General features: G+C 40.5%; 1 protein-coding gene across 1 annotated transcript in view; it reads left to right on the top strand.

Moving 5' to 3' along the window:
• Positions 1-4,764: 4,764 nt before the first annotated feature.
• The window catches only part of OGDHL (oxoglutarate dehydrogenase L), a 53,934-nt gene continuing 35,184 nt past the window's right edge, over positions 4,765-23,514 (top strand). The window contains exons 1-4 of the mRNA XM_075504131.1: positions 4,765-4,971; positions 15,201-15,380; positions 19,116-19,218; positions 22,250-22,365. Of these exons, the coding sequence (XP_075360246.1) occupies positions 4,765-4,971; positions 15,201-15,380; positions 19,116-19,218; positions 22,250-22,365 (606 nt within the window). The remainder of the gene's footprint in view (positions 4,972-15,200; positions 15,381-19,115; positions 19,219-22,249; positions 22,366-23,514) is intronic.

Genomic DNA, 23,514 nt, shown 5'->3' with positions numbered 1-23,514 from the left:
GGGCGGCGGGCCTGGCGGCGAGGCCGGACCCAGCTCGGCTCGGGGGCGGCGGGCCTGGCGGCGAGGCTGGACCCAGCTCGGCTCGGGGGCGGCAGGCTGTGGGCGGCGTGGCGGGGCCAGGCCAGGCCCGGCCCGGACCGTGTGAGCGTGCCTGGCGGTCGGGGTCACCGTTGCCGTGCGGTTGTGAGGGGGCGTGCCGCAGGGCCGGGCCGGGCCGGGCCGGGCCCCGGAGAGCGGCCTTCCGGCAGGGCGCCGCAGCTCGGGGTGAGGGGGAAGGCGGCCCTCCTCGCCCGGGCTCCAGTGATACCTCAGCCCTGTCGTAGCCAGGAGCGCCTTGACAGCCTCGCTGGCTCCGGCCTCTGGTCGCGGCCAAGGTGAACAGGACACTGGCGTGGCAAGGTTTTGCCGGGTGGCCGTGGAAGGATGCGTCCTTGCGTTATGGGCAGGGGCAGCAGAATAAAACCCCTTCCAGATATTTACCCCCTGCTCTTTTACAACGTTTTGGTAGCCTAGAGTCTGTGATGATGTTATCCCTTTTGTGCCCACTGAAGACTTTTTTTGAGGGGAGAGTAATATATGAGGTAGTTTTATTGCACAGAGATGCCACCATTGTGCAAGACTTACAGTGTATGCCTTGTGGTGAATACATGGCTTGTAAACTTCCTCCAGGTCAGCTTTTTGGATTGAGGATTATTCTTTATACAATACGGCACATCTGTGCTGGAGGGAAAAGAAACATTTAGCATGTGGAGGTATATATTCCTGAAGTAGCCTTATTTGGTAAGGATATTCCATGCCTCTAGTTTCAATTAGCCATGACAGGTTTTTGGAGATAGTTTATTATCTTTGTCCATTTTTCTCACCGTCAGCCTTGTTTTATTAGTATTATTCGATCTTAAGAAGAGCTTTAGGATTGAGTTGTATGGGGAATATAGGAGAAAATTACTATGCTAGTGGACAAAGGAGTGTTTTTGTGAAATATGGACCAGGCATATTAATGACTACTTCTGCAGAGCATAAAGAACATTTTTTAGCATTGGTAGCAGGTCTTCATGTGTGTGTTAAGAAACTCAGTAAGGCTACTGGCAACACCAGGAGAATATTGATTCATATGATACTAGCCTGTGTAATGTATGTATGTTTAAAGTGATCTTGAAAAAAAAATCTAGATAAACACTTCACTATCAGAAGTGTCTTGCTGTCTCTTTTTCATATGCTTCTATTACCTTCTAGAAACCTGGGTAGAATAATTCACAGGACTGTCCATGACATTAGGTCACTTCTAGACTTGAAAGTGCCAAGGTGAAAGCTAGCTCGTAGTTGAGACGCACATGCCATACTGCAGAACAGCTGCAGAAATTTTCAGCTGCTTAGGGCTTTCATTTATTTCCACCATTTTAAGGGTGCTTTGGTGCATTAAATATCAGGTTGTTCTTTTGGTTCACCGCTTCTTTCTTATTTTTGACCTCCGGTAGAGATTTAATTAATACCTTCCTTTAGGTTGCTCTTGGCTCAGCTTGATTCCTTGCCAATCACTGTTTTCATTTCAGGGTTGATTTAGGAAACATAGCGGAGTGGAACAATCCTAACTATTTCTGACTTCTGCCTGCTGTCCTGTGTGTTGATTTTTGACTGACAGTCTCAAGGCTGAGTGGGCTGGAATGGTCTGTGACCATGCTGGTGGTCTCCAATTCGTTTAGCTGCTGACAGCTGACATCTGTGCTGAAGAGCAGTGTGTGCGAAAGGAAGAACTAGGAAGAAGTCAGTTTTGTTGAGTGAAATTAATCTGTAGTTGAACTCTGACTGGAATTACACGATTGGTGGCTTTGTCCATTTTTGTTTCATACCTGCATAAAAATGGAGGCATTACATTTTCATGAGATGGGAGTAATGTCTGTGATAACAGTTTTCTTCACTGGTGATCTTTATATCTTCACAGGAGTGACATAGCCCATATCTGCTCTTATAGATTGCGTATACAGTAGTTACAACGTGAAGCATGGCTCTGACCCCATTTTGAAATTTAAATGGAACTAGAGGGAAGTGATACTACTTATAAGCTCTTTGTTTCTATTATGTATTATGTCATTTGCATCCATTTTCAAATCTCCCTGAAAAATTGTCGTTATTTTGCTATGCGTTCTTTGCTAGCTGCTAAAAGAAAGATCTTCGCATTCTCCAGGCAGACCTATTAGGAAGAATGAATGTGAAATTACCTGCACTTAAGAAGCTTGCCGCTGTAGTATGATAAGCTGAGAAAAATGTTCCTCCCATTCACTTCTGTGCCAGCTCTTTGCAAAGCAAAGGGGGTGGGTAACCCTTTAGGGTTTAAATGAGGGTGGGTAACCCTTTAGGAATGAGTGTCCACCCCTCAGGTATGTGTGCAGAAGTTTGGTAGTAGTAGAGGATGGGATTGCAGGGAATAAGATAAGTGGAATAATCATTTCTATCAGAATGGGCACAGACCTAAGTGCCATGGTGACCTCTCAGTTCTTACTGTTACAACGTGTTGAAATCTTACCAAGTTTTGCAAAATGATGTGATGCGTACATAGTGTTTTTAGTGCCGTTACATCCTAAAGAGAATTATATATGCTGACAATATATTAACTCTGTCAGTGTTGTCCCAGTTGCTCTGAGCTTTTGCGGGACTTAATCTGCTTTCAAAATGGTGCTGATAGGCAACTGTAGGAACATAAATACTAGGAGCCCTAATCACAGACAGGGTGTTGACACAGGAGGAAATAGGTGTTGTAATAAGCTTTGAATCTGTGAAATGGGAAATGACAAGTGAATATAAGTATATAGGAAATAATGCTAATGTATAGGGGATTCAGCATACTAGTAGCCTAACCACTGCCAATTTGCTGAAAATGCTAAGTGGGGAGAGAAGAGTGTGTGGTTTGGGGGTTTTGTAGGTTAGAAGGAAGATTGTATACTAGTTTGGGTGGTACTGCCTTGGGAGAATACTTTCCATGTATCTGGGCACCATGGAGAATGTGAACAAGTGCTTGTTTGGAAAATTCAGTAAGGGGATGATGGCAGCTGGTGTTACGAGCTAGACATCAGATCTGCTAGTGGATGAGAGTGAAAAGGCTGCAGAAGTCTTGAAAGAGGAGATAAGGGAATTTGGTGTGATAAAGGAGAACAGTTCACTGCTGGGATGATACGGTTAAAGTCAGCAACAAGGAAAGGGATCCAGTCAGCAGCTTTCAAAATAGATGTGGAGTTAAAAATGTCATGTTGAAAATGTGATGCCAAAGAACATGCAGTAATACTCTTTTATTCAATAGGAGCCTTTTTTTTTTTTTAAGACCAATATTCATTTTTAAATTGGATGATGAAAAATATAGCTCTTCCTATCCCTTATCCCTTATAAATTTAGGAATTTTATAACCATATATTTCCTTTTTTGGAGGGAGAGGGGGAAGAGGAAAAACAGTGAGAAAATAATTTAATAAGATTTATATACAGAAAATGTTTATACAGAATTTTTAAGGTATCTATTACTTCTTGAATTAGAGATAAAATAATCTTTATATGTAATAGGTAACACAAAATTTGACCTCTGACTCAAAATGACAGTGTTGTTTTTAAAACACTTCAAAGTTAATTTGGCAGCTCAGTACTTTTGTTTGGTTTTAGCAATTGTTCAACTAGTCACACAAAACAACAAAAAACTTGGATTTTACCTTCTGACCAAATCAATTATTTCTCTAGATGGACAACAAAACAAGTGAGAGAGACCTCAGAGTTAAATCTGAATTTTTCTTCCTCTTAATTAGTGTCCTACCCTTTATGTTCTTGTAGCATTCCAAATACTTCTAAAGTGAAAACAAAACTAATAATTTCTTTTCACATTATTGCTATTCCTTTGCAATTTTAGCAACTTCAGCATTAAGGTTATACTATTTTTGGTCTAATTGTAAGCTACATTTGTTCTTTTTATTCTGAAGGTGAGCTTTGATTCCCTTTGCTAGCACTGGAGCTGATGGTGTTCAGCATTCCCAAGATTCAACCCTTTTTGTTTTTCTCGCTGTGTTCAAAACTGCAGGGAATCTGCTCTCCTTGTTAAAAAGCTCATAAGAGGTCATTGGAAGGACAAGATAAATGTTGCTAGTTAGGAAAGCAAATTAAATGGAGCCTTTTCTTAGTGTAACACTGTTTGATTGAAGGCTAATGTCAATATGAACACTTCACTAACACTTTTAATTATTTTGTCAGCTCCATTATTCATGGCATAAATTTAAGGTAGCAGGCTTTTTTGCAACCACTGGGTTTGCAGTTGACACTGTTCATTGAACCTACCCCACTTTGGCTTGGCAAAAGGCTGCAGCTTTCTACAACCAAGAGACAGCAGTTACAGTTGCCAAGAGCTCCAGAGAAGTCAATGATTAGCAAACTCATTTGTTCCCAGGAAACCGGGGCTCAGGGAGCATGCGGTACAAGTGGTGTCAGGATTGCTTCAGGAACCAGGATGATGTAATCAGTTACAGAAGCTGTGAGGTGAACTGGTTGATGTGGGGATGGCCATCAGCAACGCTTTCACTGCTGTTAAGTGTCGCTCTACAGTCAGTCATGGAGCGGCCTCTCTCCTGAAGAGAACTTCGTGCCTAGGCCTGAGCTTTGTTGAAGACCACTCTAGCCATAAACCTCAGTTTTCACTGTGAGGCTGAAATGCATCTGCAATTCATTGGCTCTTTTTCTGACTAGGTTTGTTTTTGTCTTTATTAATAGACTTGGGTCTTCCGTCTAATAAACAAACATGAGTCATCTGAAGTTGTTTTCAGCTACGCTGAAGTGGCATGGCATTAAACTTCTGGAAAAGCAACATATAGCCAGAAGGGTATTTTTACATGGCCAACGGTATGCTTCATCAGGAACCTCAGAACCCTTCCTGAGTGGGAGTAATTCAAATTATGTGGAGGAAATGTATTACGCATGGCTTGAAAACCCTAAAAGTGTGCATAAGGTAAGTCTAAAACTTGACTGTAAATGATAATATTAGGTTAAGAGTGGAATTGGTTTTTTTCTTTTTTTAACTTGTTTTATAAAAAGTCCAGAAAAAGTCTTGTATGAAATGAAAAATGTGAAACTAATTTCCCACATATTGATTGTTGTAAGATGTGATATTGCAGCAGAAAAAGTACAGAGGAGCCACAGGCATGGTGAGCTGAGCAGAAAGAATGAGAAGTCCAGACCAGAAAGAGTAAGCTGCTCAAACTTTTGGCGTTCCTCCATGGAAATGCTGTTCAAGCAGTCTGTTAAGTCATTAGTTGCATCTGGAAGAAGACCCAAGAAATAAAATACTTTTTAATTTTTTTGTTTATTGTAATAAGGTTGTATCAGAGGATATAGTATATTTAAATAGTATGTGTTGACATTGGTACTTCTAAACCGTCTGAAGAAGATGAATGTTCAGTTCCCTTTAGGTAGCTGTGGAAGTTGTAACCTTAAAACTGATTCTGAAATTGTCGGAAAAGCCTTCTTAAGTATCTTGAAAAGTATTTTGTTCCATCTCTCCCAAATCCTTTCTTGTGGGCAAAATACATAGACTTATTTTTTAACAAGCTTTCTGCTGACAAGGAAGGTTCTGTTATGGTGATACATGTATGGTAACTTAAGAAGCTGATGAGAAGTCTGATAAATTCTAAGACAGACAAGTAATTTTCTAGAGAAGTAATGTGAACTATGCCCAAAATGTTTACTAAATTGGTTGTGCGTTCCCTCATTCCTGAGGCACATATATCAAAATGCCACTTAGAAGTTGTTTCTCTAAGTCTGATAGTCTATCTAGAGTGTGAGGAAGTGATGCATGTTGAGGAAAAAAAAGAGACCAAACAAAGCAGTTTTCTACCTGTTTTTTTTAGATGTTGCATATGAATTTGGTCTTGTTGGAAGGGGACATACGCAGTGACAACTCTGAAGACTGAGTGTTATTCGCATAGCAGATAGGTCCTAGGTCTTTTGTGTAACGCCTTAACTTGGAGCTGAAGAGACCTTCTCCAGGGGTGGCTCCTCTCGTCCCATCTGTCTTTGATTCTTCACCAGCTAAATTTCCAACCAGCGTAGAGCAGGGTAGTACATTGTGTGTATGCATTGAATTAATTTCTGAGAAGCCCTCATGATGTGTTGGTGCTATAGATTGATATTGACCCTTTATTTTGAGGACAGTGAGGGAATGAAGGCACGCAGGAGGAGCATGTGTGGTGACGTCTTGTTCTTGTTTTAAGTTACACGGACTCGTGGTAACCTTCTTTCCTAAAGAAGAATTAAATTTCTTGTTCAGACCCTTTACAACGGAGTGATTTCGCTGCTGTGAAGTCTTGCAAACTTCTAACGGGGCATAAACCTCAGTAAATTAACACAAGTGTTATGCAGTTAAATCAGCGTTAAGCAGGAGGCGGGGGTGCCGGCGGGCTGCAGCCTTCCGCCGCCGGGCGGGAGCGGGCCGGCCCTCCGCGGGCGTCGGAGCTGGCCAGGGTGCTGAACGGCCGGGCCGATCCCGCACTCAGGCCTCGCGTAAAGGCCAGCCACGTCTCCTCGGGGGGCGGTAAGCTTTCCCGGCGCAACCGCCCTAGCAAAGAGCAAAGGCTTCTGCTAAATTTAGACCTGCTTGTTATTTTGCTGATACTTGAGGGTAGGCGGAAATGCCAAAAATCCCGCCCGAAGTCTGTCCAGTTCGTTTGGCAGTTCAGGCACAGTTGGGTGATGGATCCTGGTGAGGTGATGCAGTTTGTAGGTTGAACAGCAACTGATAAATTAGCAGAAGTGAATTGAGGGAGGAATGTAAATGTACTGGTGGAGCAGGGTGTGGCCTAGGGAGTGGATCCCAGGTAATTCAAGATGCATTTTAAAAATGTGTAAATTCTTTTCCAGGTTAACTATATGTAATATTCTTTCAACAGTAATGAACTGAAGTAAATTCACTGTGTGCCTGGTTTCTGAGGCTTAAAGGAATATGATTGATGGATGTCATGGATTACTTTACAGCTATTCTTGCCTAAATAATTAGGTTTTTCACAGCCTAGAAAAAAGAGGGGGAGGAGAATGGTGCTGATTAATTTTACTTTTTAATCTTACCTCAACAAAATTAATTTTTGGTTTCTTGAAAACCATCTCATTCCATCAGCTGAAAGCTGTAAACACCTACCCAAGATTTTTGTTGACAGAAATTGTTCAATTTGGGCTTTAATAAAACAGGTTAAAAATGCTGAGAGTTGAACTCACCCTGTGTTCTTGAATACAGAAAAATTCATGCTGTAGTTGTATGACTGTAGGCAAGTTGTGAATTTGTCATTATGCTAAGGAAAGTGGTGGAAGTGTTGGAAAATAATGTCAAGAGACACCAACAGCTTATGTGGAGTTGGTTATGGTATTGTTAATAATTGGACTCTCTGCAGGCCACACATATTTCATTGTTTTATACAGTATGTCCAGCATGGTTTAGAGAGCCAATTTGTGCTAGGCATTTAGACAGTACATTCTCTTTCTTCTTTTTCTTCTTTATTTCCTATTTTTCCTTGTGTTTCTTCTTCTTGCATATCTCCTTCTTATCAGAGGGGATACGCCTCCTTCTAGTTTCCTGGGCTTTAAAAATCATATTCTGTTCACTTTTACTTAGAAACTCCAATTATTCAAGGCTCCTCAAATTATTTCCCTCTCAGAAGATTTGACTGGACATGTTATCCCATGTATAGTTATTTAAAATTGTTTGGAATATGGCTGTCATGTTCCAATAAGCCTATTCAGTATCACTAGTGTTTTTCTAATAATCTCTCCTTTCTACTTATACCATAGTTACATATCAAGGAATATGCATTTATATCCATGGGAGCTTTTGCAAATCCATTCCTGATGATTTCCTGCTTTTCCTTGTCTTTTGAATTTCCTATCCTTAGAGTAGCCAAAACAACAATCAGAATGAAATGACGTGGGTTTTGAAAAAGGCATCATTATTTCTCCTTGAAGTGTGGTGTCAGGGCCATAGATCATAAGGGAGAAGCTTGACAAGGCTCAGTTATTACTATCACAAGATTAATTACAAAACTGCATGGTTGGATATTGAGTACATAATGCCTGCCATGTTATCCTGTATGCAGCCTCTCTACCATGAGTGTGTAATCACTTCCTTGTTTTATGTACTTGGAAAAAGTGTGGGATTTTTGTTTTGTTTTGACTTCATCTTTTTTTTCTTTTTTTTTCTTTTAAATGATGTAGTGATGCTCAGTGTGTTTCTTCTAAAGCTTTACTGTCCTCACTGCAGTTGACAAATATTGTGATATCACTAGGAAAAAACAAACCATCAAGGTAACTAATATGTTACTTGTTATTCTAAGTGCAACACTGTTTATTATATGAGAGTAGAATATTGCCACTGAATCACTTGAATTGTATTATATTACTTGAGAAATTAATGGTTAACTACAATATAGATTTGCTGACGGGGAAAAAAAAAAGGAATGTATCATGTATCACTATAACAATTTATTTTTTACAGATGTATTTTTCTATTATAAGTCTCCCCTATCACTTTCTTAAAGAACTTTACTAATTTAGTTGAGAACCTGCAGGTTTGCTGTGAGACCAAGCTGGTCTTCTGTCTGTTCAGTCACATGGCGAATGCTGTTGCCAAAGACTGACATTGATACACAGGACTTGAAGACTATAATCTGGTATCAATCTTGAAAGACACTGTAGAAATTTGTAAAGGCTTTGATGGATGTGTATCTAGAAAAAACTAATTTTCTGTAGCCAAATGATGTATTTTCCCTGCCCTCTGATTAAATGTCAAGCCTGTCCAACAAATCAATAAGTTAAAAAATGCAATAGGAAAAAATAGTGTGGGTTCCTTCTCTCCCAGCTGGCTGCATCTTCAGATGTAAACATTTTTAAGGTATTTCTTTATATTTGTGAGTTTGCATGAAGAAAGGGTCCTATGCTTATTCTCCTTAAATGTGTAGCTTGTTGGGCAAGTCTGTTTGGATTTTGTTAGCAACTGTCTCAGCAGAGCACTTGTCTAAAAACATACTCAGTTGTTTGTGGGACTGTGCTGTGATAACTTTTACATCTAAATGAAAAGCTTTTGACTCAAGAAAGGAATATTATTATCATCATTGTATGTGTATCATGGTGTTGGAAAAAGTGAGGAAGGAACCTTAATATAAGCAAAGCATATTATTTGGTATTCATTCAAAGTTTTAATAAAGGTCAGATTTGTCATGGATCCAAATGTGTGTTTGGAATTTCCTAATTTAATGAAAGTTAATAACCAAAATAACTCCTTCAGTCTAAGTAGCCTTAGTTGTAACACGAAGGGATTGTATCTTTTTTTTTCTGTCTGGGATCTGCAGACCCTCAGACTAGGTGTTGTATAGGCATGGAATAGCAATACTGTTCTTAATACAGAGTAAGATGTATAGAGAGAATACACCTAGAGGCTGAGAAAGAGATAGACCGGTGGTGCCATGCTCTGCCTCCCCTGAGACAGGAACAGGAGCAGCAGCAGCCACCAGTAAGAACCCATGATCACGGGGATCCTCTATCCCCCCCCACCAGGCTGAAGGCAGCAGCTCAAAGGAGAAGAGTGAATGGAGGCAAGTCCACGCTCGTGGCGGCAGGTGAACGCCCTGCTTGCCCACCTCGCCTTCCCAGGTGCCTCTGTACAACAGGTATGAGGCCCTGGAGGTGGAAGGCCAGTCAATGGAGGATGGGGATGACAGTCCATATACACCAGAGGTGTCGCCCAGGTCAGAAGAACGTACCTCTCGTATTAACACCACCTCCACGAGGAAGAGAAGACAGTTGTGGGTGACTCCCTTCTAAGGGGAACCAAGGGTCCAATATGCCAGATGGACCCTCCTCTTAGGGAAGTCTGCTGCCTCCCTGGGGCCTGGGTGAAGGATATCACTAGGATACTCCCTAGCCTGGTATGGCCCTCGGACTATTACCCCCTACTGCTTTTCCATGTGGGGGGTGATGAAACTGCAACACGAAGTCCTAGGGCAATCAAAAGAGACTTCAGGGCCTTGGGACGGCTAGTAAGGGACTCTGGAGCACAGGTTATTTTCTCCTCTCTCCTTCCAGTTGTGGGTAGTGACACTAGATGGAACAGAGGTACCCAATCTATTAACACATGCCTCCGTGGCTGGTGTCATCACCACGGTTTTGTTTTTTTTTGATAATAGGATGGCCTACACAGCACCAGGCTTGCTGGTGTCTGATGGGATTCATCTTTCTCAAAGGGGAAAGAGAATCTTTGCTTAGCAGCTTGCAGGGCTCATCGACAGAGCTTTAAACTAGATTCGAAAGGGGAGGGGGATAATATCAGGCTTGCCTGAGGGAAGCTGAGGGACGACGTGCCATGGTTAGAGGGAGCGGGTGCTAGCGAGGGCACTCGGCCTGTGTCTCTGAGATGTGTGGGGTATGCCGGGGCACAGTTGAAGTTGTACAGAGTTGAGCTAGGGGATACTGCGGCAACAGGAGCCAAGAGGGAAACGCCAGTGAAACACCTCATAGCGCACAAGGGGTGTTCTTCTATGAAGGAGACTCGGACGACAGCCCAGCTGAAGTGCCTCTACACCAATGCACACAGCATGGGCAACAAGCAGGAGGAGCTGAAGCCATTGTACATCAGGAAAACTATGATACGGTTGCCATCACAGAAACGTGGTGGGATGACTCGCACAACTGGAGTGCTGCAATGGATGGCTATAAACACTTCAGGAGGGACAGGCAAGGCAGGAGAGGCGGTGGGGTAGCCCTGTATGTTAGGGAATGTCTTGATTGTCTAGAGCTTAATGATGGTGATGATAGGGTGGAGTGTCTATGGGTAAGAATCAGGGGGAAGGCCAACAAGGCAGATGTTGTTGTGAGAGTCTGTTACAGACCCCCCAACCAGGAAGAGGAGACAGATGAACTATTCTATAAGCAGCTGGGAGAAGCCTCACGATCGCTAGCCCTTGTTCTTGTGGGGGACTTCAACCTGCCGGATGTCTGCTGGAAATACAATACAGCTGAGAGGAAACAGTCTAGGAGGTTCCTGGAGTGTGTGGCAGATATCTTCCTGACACAGCTGGTGAGTGAGCCAACGAGGGAAGGTGCCCCGCTGGACCTCTTGTTCACGAACAGAGAAGGACTTGTGAGCCATGTGATGGTTGGAGGCCGTCTTGGGCAGAGTGATCACGAAATGGTAGGAGTTTTTGATACTTGGAGAAGCGGTGAAGGGGGTCAGCAGAACTGCCACCTTAGACTTCCGGAGGGCGGACTTTGGCCTGTTTAGGAGACTGGTTGACAGAGTCCCCTGGGAGGCAGCCCTAAAGGGCAAAGGAGTCCAGGAAGGCTGGACACTCTTTAAGGAGAAAGTCCTAAAGGCACAAGACCAGGCTGTCCCCAGGTTCCAAAAGACAAGCTGGTGGGGAAGAAGACCGGCCTGGCTGAACAGAGAGCTTTGGCTAGAACTCAGGAAAAAGAGGAGAGTCTATGACCTCTGGAAGAAGGGGCAGGCAAGTCAAGAGGACTACAAAGGTGTAGCGAGGTTGTGCAGGGAGAAAATTAGAAGGGCCAAAGCTGAGCTAGAGCTCAATCTGGCTGCTGCTGTAAAAGACAACAAAAAATACTTTTTCAAATACATTAGCAGCAAAAGGAGAGCTAAGGAGAATCTCCAGCCCCTAGTAGATGGGGGAGGGAACACAGTGACAAAGGATGAGGAAAAGGCTGAGGTACTTAATGCCTTCTTTGCCTCAGTCTTTAATAGCAGGGCCAATTGTTCTCTGGGTACCCAGCCCCCTGAGTTGGAAGATAGGGACAGGGACCAGAATGGAGCCCCCATAATCCAGGGGGAAAAGGTTAGTGACCTGCTGCACCACTTAGACATTCACAAGTCTATGGGGCCTGATGAGATCCCCCTGAGAGTACTGAAGGAACTGGCAGATGTGCTCACCAAGCCCCTTTCCATCGTTTACCAGCAGTCCTGGCTAACTGGGGAGGTCCCTGCTGACTGGAGATTAGCAAACGTGACACCCGTCTACAAGAAGAGCCGGAAGGAGGACGTGGGGAACTACAGGCCTGTCAGCCTGACCTCGGTGCCGGGGAAGCTGATGGAGCAGATCATCCTGAGTGCCATCACACGGCATGTAGAGGATAACCAAGGGATCAAGCCCAGCCAGCATGGGTTTAGGAAAGGCAGGTCCTGCTTGACCAACCTGATCTCCTTCTATGACAAGGTGACCCGCCTACTGGATGAGGGAAAGGCTGTGGATGTTATCTATCTAGACTTCAGTAAAGCCTTTGACATGGTTTCCCACAGCATTCTCCTGGAGAAACTGGCTGCTCATGGCTTGGACGGGTGTACTCTTCGCTGGGTAAAGAACTGGCTGGACGGCTGGGCCCCAAGAGTGGTGGTAAATGGAGTTTACTCCGGTTGGCGGCCGGTCACAAGCGGTGTTCCCCAGGCCTCTGTGTTGGGGCCAGTTCTGTTTAATATCTTTATCAATGATCTGGACGAGGGGATTAAGTGCACCCTCAGTAAGTTTGCGGATGACACCAAGTTGTGTGGGAGTGTTGATCTGCTTGAGGGCAGGAAGGCTCTGCAGAGGGACCTGGACCTGGACCCCAGATGGGCTGGGGCCAATTGTATGAGGTTCAACAAGGCTGAGTGCAAGGTCCTGCACTTGGCCCACAACAACCCCATGCAATACTACAGGCTTGGGGAAGAGTGGCTGGAAAGCTGCCCAGCAGCAGAAGGACCTGGGAGTGTTGGTTGACAGCTGCCTGAATATGAGCCAGCAGTGTGCCCAGGTGGCCAAGAAAGCCAATGGCACCCTGGCTTGTATAAAAATAGTGTGGCCAGCAGGACTAGGGAAGTGATCGTGCCCCTGTACTCGGCACTGGTGAGGCCGCACCTCGAATACTGTGTTCAGTTTTGGGCCCCCCACTACAAGAGGGACATTGAGGTGCTGGAGCGAGTCCAGAGAAGGGCAACGAAGCTGGTGAAGGGTCTGGAGCAGAAGTCTTCTGAGGAGCGGCTGAAGGAACTGGGACTGTTTAGCCTGGAGAAAAGGAGGCTGAGGGGAGACCTCATTGCTCTCTACAACTGCCTGAAAGGAGGGTGTAGAGAGGTGGGGGTCGGTCTCTTCTCCCAGGTAACAAGTGATAGGATGAGAGGAAGTGGCCTCAAGTTGTGCCAGGGGAGGTTTAGACTGGATATTAGGAAATTTTACTTCACTGAAAGGGTTATCAGACATTGGAACAGGCTGCCCAGGGAAGCAGTTGAGTCGCCACCCCTGGAGGTATTTAAAAGACATTTTTTAAAAGTGTTTAGGGACATGGTATAGTGGTGGTCTTGGTAGTGTTAGGTTTACGGTTGGACTTGATCTTAAAGGTCTTTTCCAACCTATACAATTCTGTGATTCTATGATTCTGTAATACCAGAGGAAATGCAGTTACACTAATAGACTCTTGTAGAGCATGTGTAGGTTGTTGTGTAAATTCAGACTTCTAATCTCAGTGTGGCTAGCAAGATGTCAAGGTAGGAAGAATATAGGAAATGGGTGTAAATGAGAGAAGGGAGGAGGAATGAATTCTTCATCGGTGTGTCTGGAACTGACCACCAAGCATGATCCGTCTGCCTTAATTTGTCATGGCATATAAAAGTTAGGCTATGTTTAGATCAAGTCTGTGTAAAAGCAGGGTGATACATTAAGTAAGTTTATCATATTTGTATCAATGCAGCTTTGTATTAATGAAGAAGTAAGAGAGGTGCATTAAAGCAGTGTTTCTCGGGCAGTGGCTTCATGCTAATGATAAGGTTCCCGCCTACAGGTTCAATGAGTCCCCCCACTTTAGAACTTGGACTTGGAAGGCTGGGTGATGTTTAGCTCTTGTATGCTGGCCCTCTCATAGTGTTTCTGAACACCTTAAAGCTTGTAGAAATTTCAATATGAAGACTTTTTGTTAATGGAAACAGAATTTTACAAATATTGTTCTGTTGTGCGGTGTTGGTATTACATTATTTTAATTCTTTTGTGTATTCTGTAATAAATGTATTAAGTAAAGTTCTTTTTAAAATCAAATCTTTGGGCTACTTTTTGTCTTTTCTGGCAGTGGTTCCTTGAAATGCGTTAGTGCCAAGCTCACAGCCAGGGTATATAACATGCACTGTACAAAATGAAATTTAGCTTTTACAATTCTTCTATTCCAGTCACAAAGATTTTGAAGTTTTGAAATAGCTTCCTTTCTTTCCTAAGTTAGCCAAAGTGAGGAAAGTGTTTTATGATCTTTCATTACCTTCTATGGAAACTGTAAGCTAAGCACAAGTATTGATTAGTTCCCTGCTAGTGCAGGCTTTCTTCTTTGATGGGTATAAGCATCTCAGATGTTTTATCCCATTCTGTTGGCATCCATATATCTAATACCATTCTAACCTGGGACAGTGACCACCTCATGAGAATGGAAACAGTTCAGGAAAACCAGATTTGGGCATACATGGAGGAAGTGGCTTGTGTAAAAGTGCAGATGGAAATAAAAGGATCTTTCATTTGTTGTGATTTGGTTTCTGAGATATGTACTCTTCTGAAGTTATGACTTGCACCTGAAACCAGGTCCATAATTCTTTCATAGTAAGGTAACTTAAGCTAATGAGGAAAGGATCTTAGACCAAAAGCCTCACTCAGAAAAGCTGTAATTGCTTTTAAACAGCTTCTTTGAGGAAGGCCCTTAAGGACTGATTCTGTTTTAGCATATTCAGTGAGTGTCTTGGAAGTAACATAAATTCTTTAAGTATCATTAAAGGAATGGATTAATTTCATTTATTAAGGTTTTCAGTTTTATAGGCTTGATACCTCTTTACTAGCAGCATAATATCATACCCATTACTGGTTGCCTGAATAAACATCACAGTTAAAAAGAGCTGTGTGAATGAATAATGTACGAAGACGCTTTGCACTCATATGTGCTGGAGAGTTTTCCACTGAACAAGCTCAGTGTAAGAAATGAGATAAAAAGGGCTCTGTGTAAATGAAATACACAGTTGCTACTGAGATGTGGACATATCAGTGCTCTGTTTTTGCTGGCTATTAGTGGTACTTAATACTGTAATGTAGTGAGGTACCATTTGCAGCTTGAAGGAGCTGCTTTTGGTTGAGACTTTTGTTTGGGGTGATAAATTTTCCTCCTTCTTTCCGTCTCTGTTCACATGTCCAGTCCTGGGATCTGTTTTTCCGAAATGCTAATGCTGGCCAAGCATATGATCCCCACCTACCAGATCAGCTGGAAAGAAAGGCATCATTTCTTCAGAGCCATGGCCTGGCCCAGACACCGGGTAAAGCTGAAAAGCTTGTTGAAGATCACCTTGCTGTGCAGTCTTTGATAAGAGCATACCAAGTAAGTGTACTTTGGGGTAGGTGTGGGAGTGCCTCTCCTTTCCAAACAACCTTTTTCTTCCTTTTTATGTTCTTGTTTGTCTTCTGGTCTTAACTCTTACCTATTGTCTTGCTTCTGATCCAAAATGTCTTGAACTAGACAGTCTTTTCTTCCCTGCACAGTGTCTGAACACTGAGGTCCTGGATTCAGACTGGGATGCTCCTCTGGCTTAGCAAACTCAGGATTCAGATTACCCACTGCCCTCAACCTGGTCATCTGCCTTAACCTGGAATCTCTTTATGGAGATAGTAATTTGTGTGTGAAAGGGAACATGAATCTATTGGGTTTTGCCTGTTTACCAGGAGCAGGAGCCAAACACGTCAGACCTTAGCCTTTACTATTCTTTTGGCTCACTTGACTGTATTAAGATTTTTTGTGTGTGCATGTGTGTCTCTGATTCAGTAAGTTACTTGACCAAATTGGAAACCTAAGTTATCTGAAATAGTTTTGCTTCATATGAAGGGAGTTGTCCTGGATGTACCGGTACTAATGAATCTCCTGATGTGTGCAGTGAAATAAGAGCTTTTCCGTCTCTTCAACAGCAAACTCTTCCATGATCCAAGTCTGTCTTCACCTCTGAGAAAGTTTGTATTACGGTTTGAAATGTTACTACCTTTCTTTAAGAAAGGAGGAAATGTGCTTGCCTTCTCATACATCTAGCGTGAATTTCGAGATTCCTGATTTGAGCAGGATTATAGGTAAAAAGAGAGAGGAGAAAGAATGAATTAACCAGAAGTTGAATTCTGGGAGGCTGACGATACTGAGTTTGGGTCAGCTTTGATGAATTTCTTTTAGAAAGCTGTTCATCAAAGTTGAGTTTGTTTCACACTCAGGTTTTTTTAACCCTTTTATTAAATTAAGAAATTAAGTCTAATTTCCTTTTTTCCTCTAAAAAAAGAAGGATTTTGGAAATAGCACAGTGGTTTTGGTTAGATATTTTCTAAATGTAAAACAAGTTGAAGCACTTTATCTAGACTTGTGTTTAATATCTTAATTTCAATAAAAGGCTTAAAACTAGTGTGAAACAAAAAAAACCCACTAAACATGTAGATCTGTGTTGAGCAAAACATTCCAGTTTTATTTTTAAATTGTTTTCTTTTCTTTTTTTTTTTAATAAGCATGTAACTTCCCAAGAAGTTTGCTACGGTTCGACTTGAGCAGATCTGTTCTGCCTTACACTAAGAATTTTAACTCCTGTTTGCTATCATCAGAGGAAGAGAAGAGGAACTTTTTAAAAAACTTTTTTTTCTGTACACATCGCATTGTCACCATTGATTCAGATATGAACCATGTTAACCCAGCTGTTGGAGAGATGTTCTAAAAGAGTAGAAAGGTTTGTGAATATAAAGAATATATGAAATTTGCTTAGAAATAGTTATGTAGAAAACAACCACTTCAGCCCATTCACTTTTGCTTGCAGTAAAAATTTGTTGAAGAATTAGAGAAAATTGGAGAATGTTAGGCTGCTTTGACACCATTTACTTGAAAATAGTTCAGGGATTGCCATTTTGTTTCCTGTATTTGAAAGAGTGTGCTGTCCGACTCAAGTGATGGAACAGAAATGTCTGTATAAATGGCAGGCACCCATGTGTCTGCTACAAACAATGAAAGAGGATTACCTAAGGCAACTGTCTGTTTTTAAAAGGTATTTAATACCCTCTAAATTCAGTGTTGAAGGGATACGATCAATTTGTGACCTTCCTTTGCCTGATAATGAAATGAAGTGGAGAAGGATACAGAATTTTCATTTCTCAAACCTGTCAGTATTTTATGGTTTTTGTGGTAAACTGCTTTGTGGTCTGTTGAGCTGGTCTTCTGAAAAGGCAGTTAATCTCTTGCTTTTTCTAATGCAGAGCACCAGATGCACTGAAAGAAGGATTGCCAGTGAAATGTGTGTGCTTAACAAAAATGAGTCTAGATAAATTAATTTATTGAGTCTTCTTTTATAATGTAGATTTATTTTTTTTTTGCATCTGTCTAGAAAATATGATTTTAACGTCTAGTTTCAGGTAGTCTGTACTTGCAGTTAGTCAAATTTATGGCAATTGATGAAAATTTTCCATGCGTGCATTTTCACAAGGTTGATCTCTGATTTTTGCAGTTGTTACTATTTTCTGTACTCAGTGAAAGAAGTGGAAGTTATTAAAATATAACTTGATATTGAGGAAAATACTGTCTTTTAGTTAAAGACCAGACTGTTCCTGGAGTGTAATATGGCATAGCACTTTACTGATTTGCTCTTCTGGGTTTTGGCATTCTAGCTAATCCTCTTCCTCTTCCTACTAATACTGCAGAGCAGATGTAGCTTAGGGAGGTGAATTCTTTCCTGTTGATGATGCTTGAGACAGAATTGTTTGCTTAGTTCCAGTCAGATAGACTTTGTGCCTCTGTAAACAATGAGGTGGCACAGATGTTGCCGTGGGCATCATTTGGCCTGTCAGAGTTTTATTACTGGTGATTCATGAGATGCAAAGAATCTCAGAGGCCAGGCTGAATTTACAGAGCTGGTGGTTCTAAAAAAGATGCCGTATTTCTGTTTGCTTATGAGTGGAAAGCATTTTGTTATGAACCCTCCTGCAAATACAGAACATTTGAATGGCGTTTTTACAAGTCACTTCTTGATGAACCACACTTTAATCACACTGCATTACTGTGTGATGCAATTCATTATTAATATTGCAGTTTATTAATTTTTTTTCAGAGGCAATTAAGATACTAGCAGTGTGAGTGAAATTCTACCCAAGTGATCTGAATTTGTCCTTAAAAATAAAAATATTAAGGAGAAAATATTCATATATTCATCTATAAAAAACTTTTAATGAGCTAATTTAGTATATGAGAATCACACACAAGAGACATTATATTTAAAAAGTTGTTTTTTATTTGTGGCTCTATTGAATTGGCTCTATCAATTAGTTATTTCTTCTGTAGCCATGTTATATGTTATATATATGTCACATATGTTACATAGATATATGTATGTATGTTATAAGGCACTAGTTTATAGCAACCTGTGGCATGTATTAACACCAGTCATATTGATAACTGAAAGCTGGCTAAATTCCCCATTGAATTTGTGTTCTTTGGTGTCCTGAATGTCAATTTTATCATAGATGAAATTCCTGAAATTTCGTGAATGAAAATAAATGCTATCTGATGCTATCTGATGTGGAACAGAGCTCATGAAGAGTGATCCCTTCACTTCCAATATAAACTTCTTCAACACCAATCTATGTTTTAGGTCAGCAATGCTGTATTTTAGTATTCTGCAGGTGCGGAAAGGAGGATTCAGGCAAAAATACAAAATGACTGAATTAGCAAATGATAGGATCTATAGACTAGTCATAGTTTCTTAATTTTACCCAGAGATTTAGAGTACAATCTTTAGTAGTTTTCTTTACTTAGACTTCAGTGTAATTCCAGTTTAAATTATATGTCAGACAAAATAAAGGTTATGTTCTAATGTGTATTCAGCAATTTTTAGTAGAGGCAGGATACATATCCAGAGATATAATGCTTATTTCCTGTTATTATAGGAAAACTTGGGAAACATGACCCTCTCATGTCGTTAGTGGTGTTCGCTTATTTGACTTCATGGCCGATATACATACTATGGAGAGATATCAGTGACTTTTTCCCTTTGTCTGACTTTTGTTAGTGTGATTTCATTTTTCTCTCACTTTCCTCCTTTTTCAGATCCGCGGCCATCATGTGGCTCAGCTGGATCCCCTTGGAATTCTGGATGCAGACTTGGATTCATTTGTTCCATCTGACTTAATCACCACAATCGATAAACTTGGTGCGTACACTGTATGCCTTGTTATTTGCAATGGTCATTTGTCTCTTTTGTCTCATTGGGCTGTGATTTAATAAGACATTTCAGGGATTTAGGGTAAATTTCATACCAAATTTGGATTCTAGCCTCTGATACTTATTCCTTCTATATAACTTGCAGAAGTCTGTTTGACTTCAGAAGAAAACATGGAAAGTGTAGGATTCCTGACTTGTGTATATAATCCAATGGTGATCATTTTAGTTTACTGCTGGAAGAGTGTAATACACTAGGGTTTGCTTTTGCAAAGGTTGTTCTGGTTGCTAAGAGGGCATGTCTTTGAGAAATTGCACTGATCAATTTCTTTGCTCCTCTCTGCTTGAATAAAAAAACATCCGATTGATTTTTCTCTACTCTTCAATCTACCTGGTATGTTTAAAAGGCGGTTTTCTACTTGATAAAGACACTGAATCAATTTTTCTTTGATATGTAGGGAAGCTTTTTGGACCAGACATAAAACATAGTTCAAGTAGTAGATAAAACACATTCTGCTTAATTTTACTGTAAGTACATCTACTGCCTCTTTGCTTCTGTGTTTTCTATTTCTGGTGGTAGGGAAAGAACCAGTTCTGACCCTTGATCGTATAAAGGCAGTCGAGTGCTTAAGACTGTAAATAGAGAGGTGCTTACACAAATCAGGGGTTCTCTTTGAAGTTTGTCAGCTTTAATTAAAGGAAAGTACCTACTAGAAAATACATTAGACATTTACTGAGTAAATATAATTTGTTTGGAGCATGGGTGATTGCTAGCACGTCAGTACAAATTTCTTTAAACTTTACAGATAGTTTAGTACAGAGTGTTGTGACTGGTTGGAAGGCATCATACTGAAGCCCTCATGAGCATAGGAAAAATATGCTAGACCTCTGAATGAGATGGGGGGATGTGTCTGAGAGTGTAACTGAGGTGATATTTCAGTTTGTGAGGGAAACTAAATTTCTAACTTAGTCTTGGTGCAGCAAAAAAGAGAAGGATCTCAAATGTTGCCTATCCTTGAATGTTCCAGGCAGGACACTTAGAAAAGGCCCCTGGTAGTACAGAAAGTATTTTAGCGTTTGCTTTTTCTGCGCATTTTCTTTGTCCCATCTTCTGGTTTCTTTTTTGAGAAACCTTCTAGTAGGAAGTTTCTTCTGGGAGTTGCTTCTAAAAATGCAGCTAGTTGCAGGTGTACCTACTGCACGATTCAAATTATAGAATTAATTTCAGGAGCTCTTGGATTTCAATAAGGTTGTATCTCTTTAAACATGAGGTGATGCTTCAGTAAACATGCAGTGCTGCAGTACAAAGCACAGATGTTCTGTGTGTGCCTAGATCACTCCTGTATGTGTACTGGTTTTTGCATGACAGAACATGAAGAGCCTGTGAAGTCTGAAAGAAAGTCAGCAAAGGAAAAAAAAAAAACTAGGATGTTAGCACTGCTTTGTTTCAAATGACACTAAAGCCCTTGTCATCCCCTGTGTCCCTCCCCCCTCCTCCTTTTTTTCTCCTTTTTAAATTTTTTTTTTTTTAGCATTATGGAAAACCAGAATTAATTTGGTGCTGGAAAAACCTATTACAGTACCAAAAAGGAGAAATAGTGGTACACAAACACTTATTTTTGGTTAGTCCAGATGTGACATTTTAATATTATTATTAAAAACAAAATTAATATTTTAAAATATACTATTTTAAAATATATTATTTTAAAAACACAAAATGTGTTATTACTGACAGTGTTGTATAGTAAAAGTGGTGACAACGCAGTCCTATGGCCTGACTTCAACTCTAAATGCTAAGTTCTGTTATTATTTCGTCTTCAAATTGCTTCTTTGCTTTCATATTCAGAAAATTCATTTAACAAGGAATATGGAGCACTATTCTATATTGATTTAAGAGTTATGTGCAGGCTGTCATATCAGTGTTAACGTGGATGCTTGCAGCTTATCTGGAACCAAGATAAAGAGTTCAAAATTAAAAATAGAGAAGCTATTTTTAGTTTTTAAAATATTTTTACATGGGTGCACACACACATATATAATTTTTATGTATATATAAATTTCTATAACTGTATATAATGTGTATTATAAGTTTTATACATTTGCTTCTTACAATTGTAAGAAGCTATTTTTCCTTTCTCCATTTAACAGATCTAGATTAAACTTTATCATGCAAAGCCTTTAACTTGCCTTGATAACCAGTCTTTCAGTCTTGTCTGTTGTGTATTTTGGCTTTTGAAACTGTGTAAGAGTTAAATATTCTCAGCCAGAACAAGTTTAGATGTCTAAATGTCTAAATCAAGATGGGACAACATGCTTAAACAAGCTCTTGTTTTAACTGGGGGGGATGTGGAAATCTGTGAGTTTTATAAGAGGTCGCTGATTGGGAAATAGAGCTGTACAGGTCATTACATGGCTATTTCAAACTAACTTCCCTATAAAGAGAAAGAGGGTGAATAGAGATACCTTGAAAGTTCTACCAGAGTGTTTGCACAGCATTACGTTGAACATGTTCTGTATTTTCTCTTCGTCTGTCTATTAATGTTGTATAAACTAATCTAGTATGCTTCCAACCAACTGGTTCTGTCTGTGAAAAGTGGTTCTTTTTGTGTTTGTTGCTCATGATAGAGCAAGGAAGAAATCCCAGTCATTACAGTTAGTTATTTTACTAAACAGTGAAGTGCAAGATATAATACGGAGAATTGATGGCATGTATGCTAATATGCTAAAATATAAAAAGGTTTGGGTGATTTTAGTTTCAGTTGTTCTATCTGAGCATTTAGGAAAGAATGGTTTGGTACTTCTAATCAAACAATAACTATTTAATTAAAACATTTCTTTTTAAAATCCAGACTAAAGTGCATTGTACTAATGGATGCCTCCAAAATATTCACACTTTCAGTTTTTAATCTGGTGCCTTCTTTCTTAATATTGCTTTATTTTAATTCGTGGTGGTTTGAAAAACAATGCTGGTTTCCTTTTTGTCTGCTGCCCTGCTTTGCCAATTGATAACGTACCTGTTGTAGGGTTTTATGGTTTGCATGAATCGGATTTGGACAAAGTCTTTCAGCTGCCTACAACCACCTTCATAGGAGGAAATGAGAACAGTCTTTCTTTACGAGAGATCATCAAACGGCTGGAGGTCAGTGGGACATTTTTTGATTTGTGATTGTTTTCTTCCAAGCAGAAGCGAACTTTTTCCAGTTGTCAGTCACAAAAAACTTACCATTTTTCAATTATTAATAGAGCATGTAAAGAATTCAAGTGACATTCAAAATAACTTTTGTACTGTTTCTAGAGATGGCAGCACCATTAGTTTCACTGCCTGGATATCTGAAATACATAGATTAAGGGTGAGTATAAAAGAAGTGAATGTGGTAGAATACTAATTCGGGCCCGAGTTCTGTAAAGAGCTGATGTTGTTTAAAAGGAGTAGAGCCTTCAGAACTTGTCTTTTAAGTGTCCTACCACAAATAAAACACCTTTGCATACAGTATTCAGGACATGCAGGGGTTGCTGTCAGAGTCCTAGCTTTAGTGAGACTTTTACCTGAGTAGAAATATGAGGGTTGGGTACCAAATTCATGAAAGCCCAGCTGTAGCTTGTAGATAGTGATGTTCTTTCTTTTCCATCCCCAATCCCTTTTCTAGAGTTTCATTATCTGACAGGCGATACGGTTATGCCATGAAGTCATCAAAGCTAAAATAATTTAAAGGAATAAATATAATTAGAGGGGAACTCCAAATAGCAAAACAGCAAGTAGGAATGGTAATGAATTTGTGAACTACTGAGTTGGTAAGTATTGGATATTCCCGATTGTGCTTTTTCCATGATTTTGGAGTACTGAAGTTGTAGAGATTTCTGTTGCATGGTAATGAAATCCATTGGAGTAAAAAGGGCTAGGGAAGAGGAAATATTTTAAAGGATGAAATACAGAACTGCGTTACAAGAATGTAAAAATAAAATAATTACTGAGCATATAAGAGTTCATGGCTTTGACCTGTTGCAAGTGTGAGAGAATGTGTTGAGTTGCATGTTTGACTGTTACATCGGCTTAGCTGAAGCATGGTAAGTTGTTAAGCCACAACATCGCTGTTGTGCATTTGAGCACTATGTTTGCTTTTTGTTTTTTGCACTTCTAGCATGTCTGCACAGCAATTTTGAAGAGATAATTCTTAAAATTGTAAAGTGCAAATAAAGGGACAAAATAGATGGCAAAATCTAAAAGCCTCAAGGAACTGATTTGTGTAAAAGAGAAATAACCCTCTGGTTTTCCTCTTCTCTCCAGAGC

The sequence above is a fragment of the Mycteria americana genome, chromosome 6 (assembly GCF_035582795.1).
Source record: "Mycteria americana isolate JAX WOST 10 ecotype Jacksonville Zoo and Gardens chromosome 6, USCA_MyAme_1.0, whole genome shotgun sequence".
Lineage (NCBI taxonomy): Eukaryota > Metazoa > Chordata > Aves > Ciconiiformes > Ciconiidae > Mycteria > Mycteria americana.
This window is presented reverse-complemented; position numbering and strand designations above follow the sequence as displayed.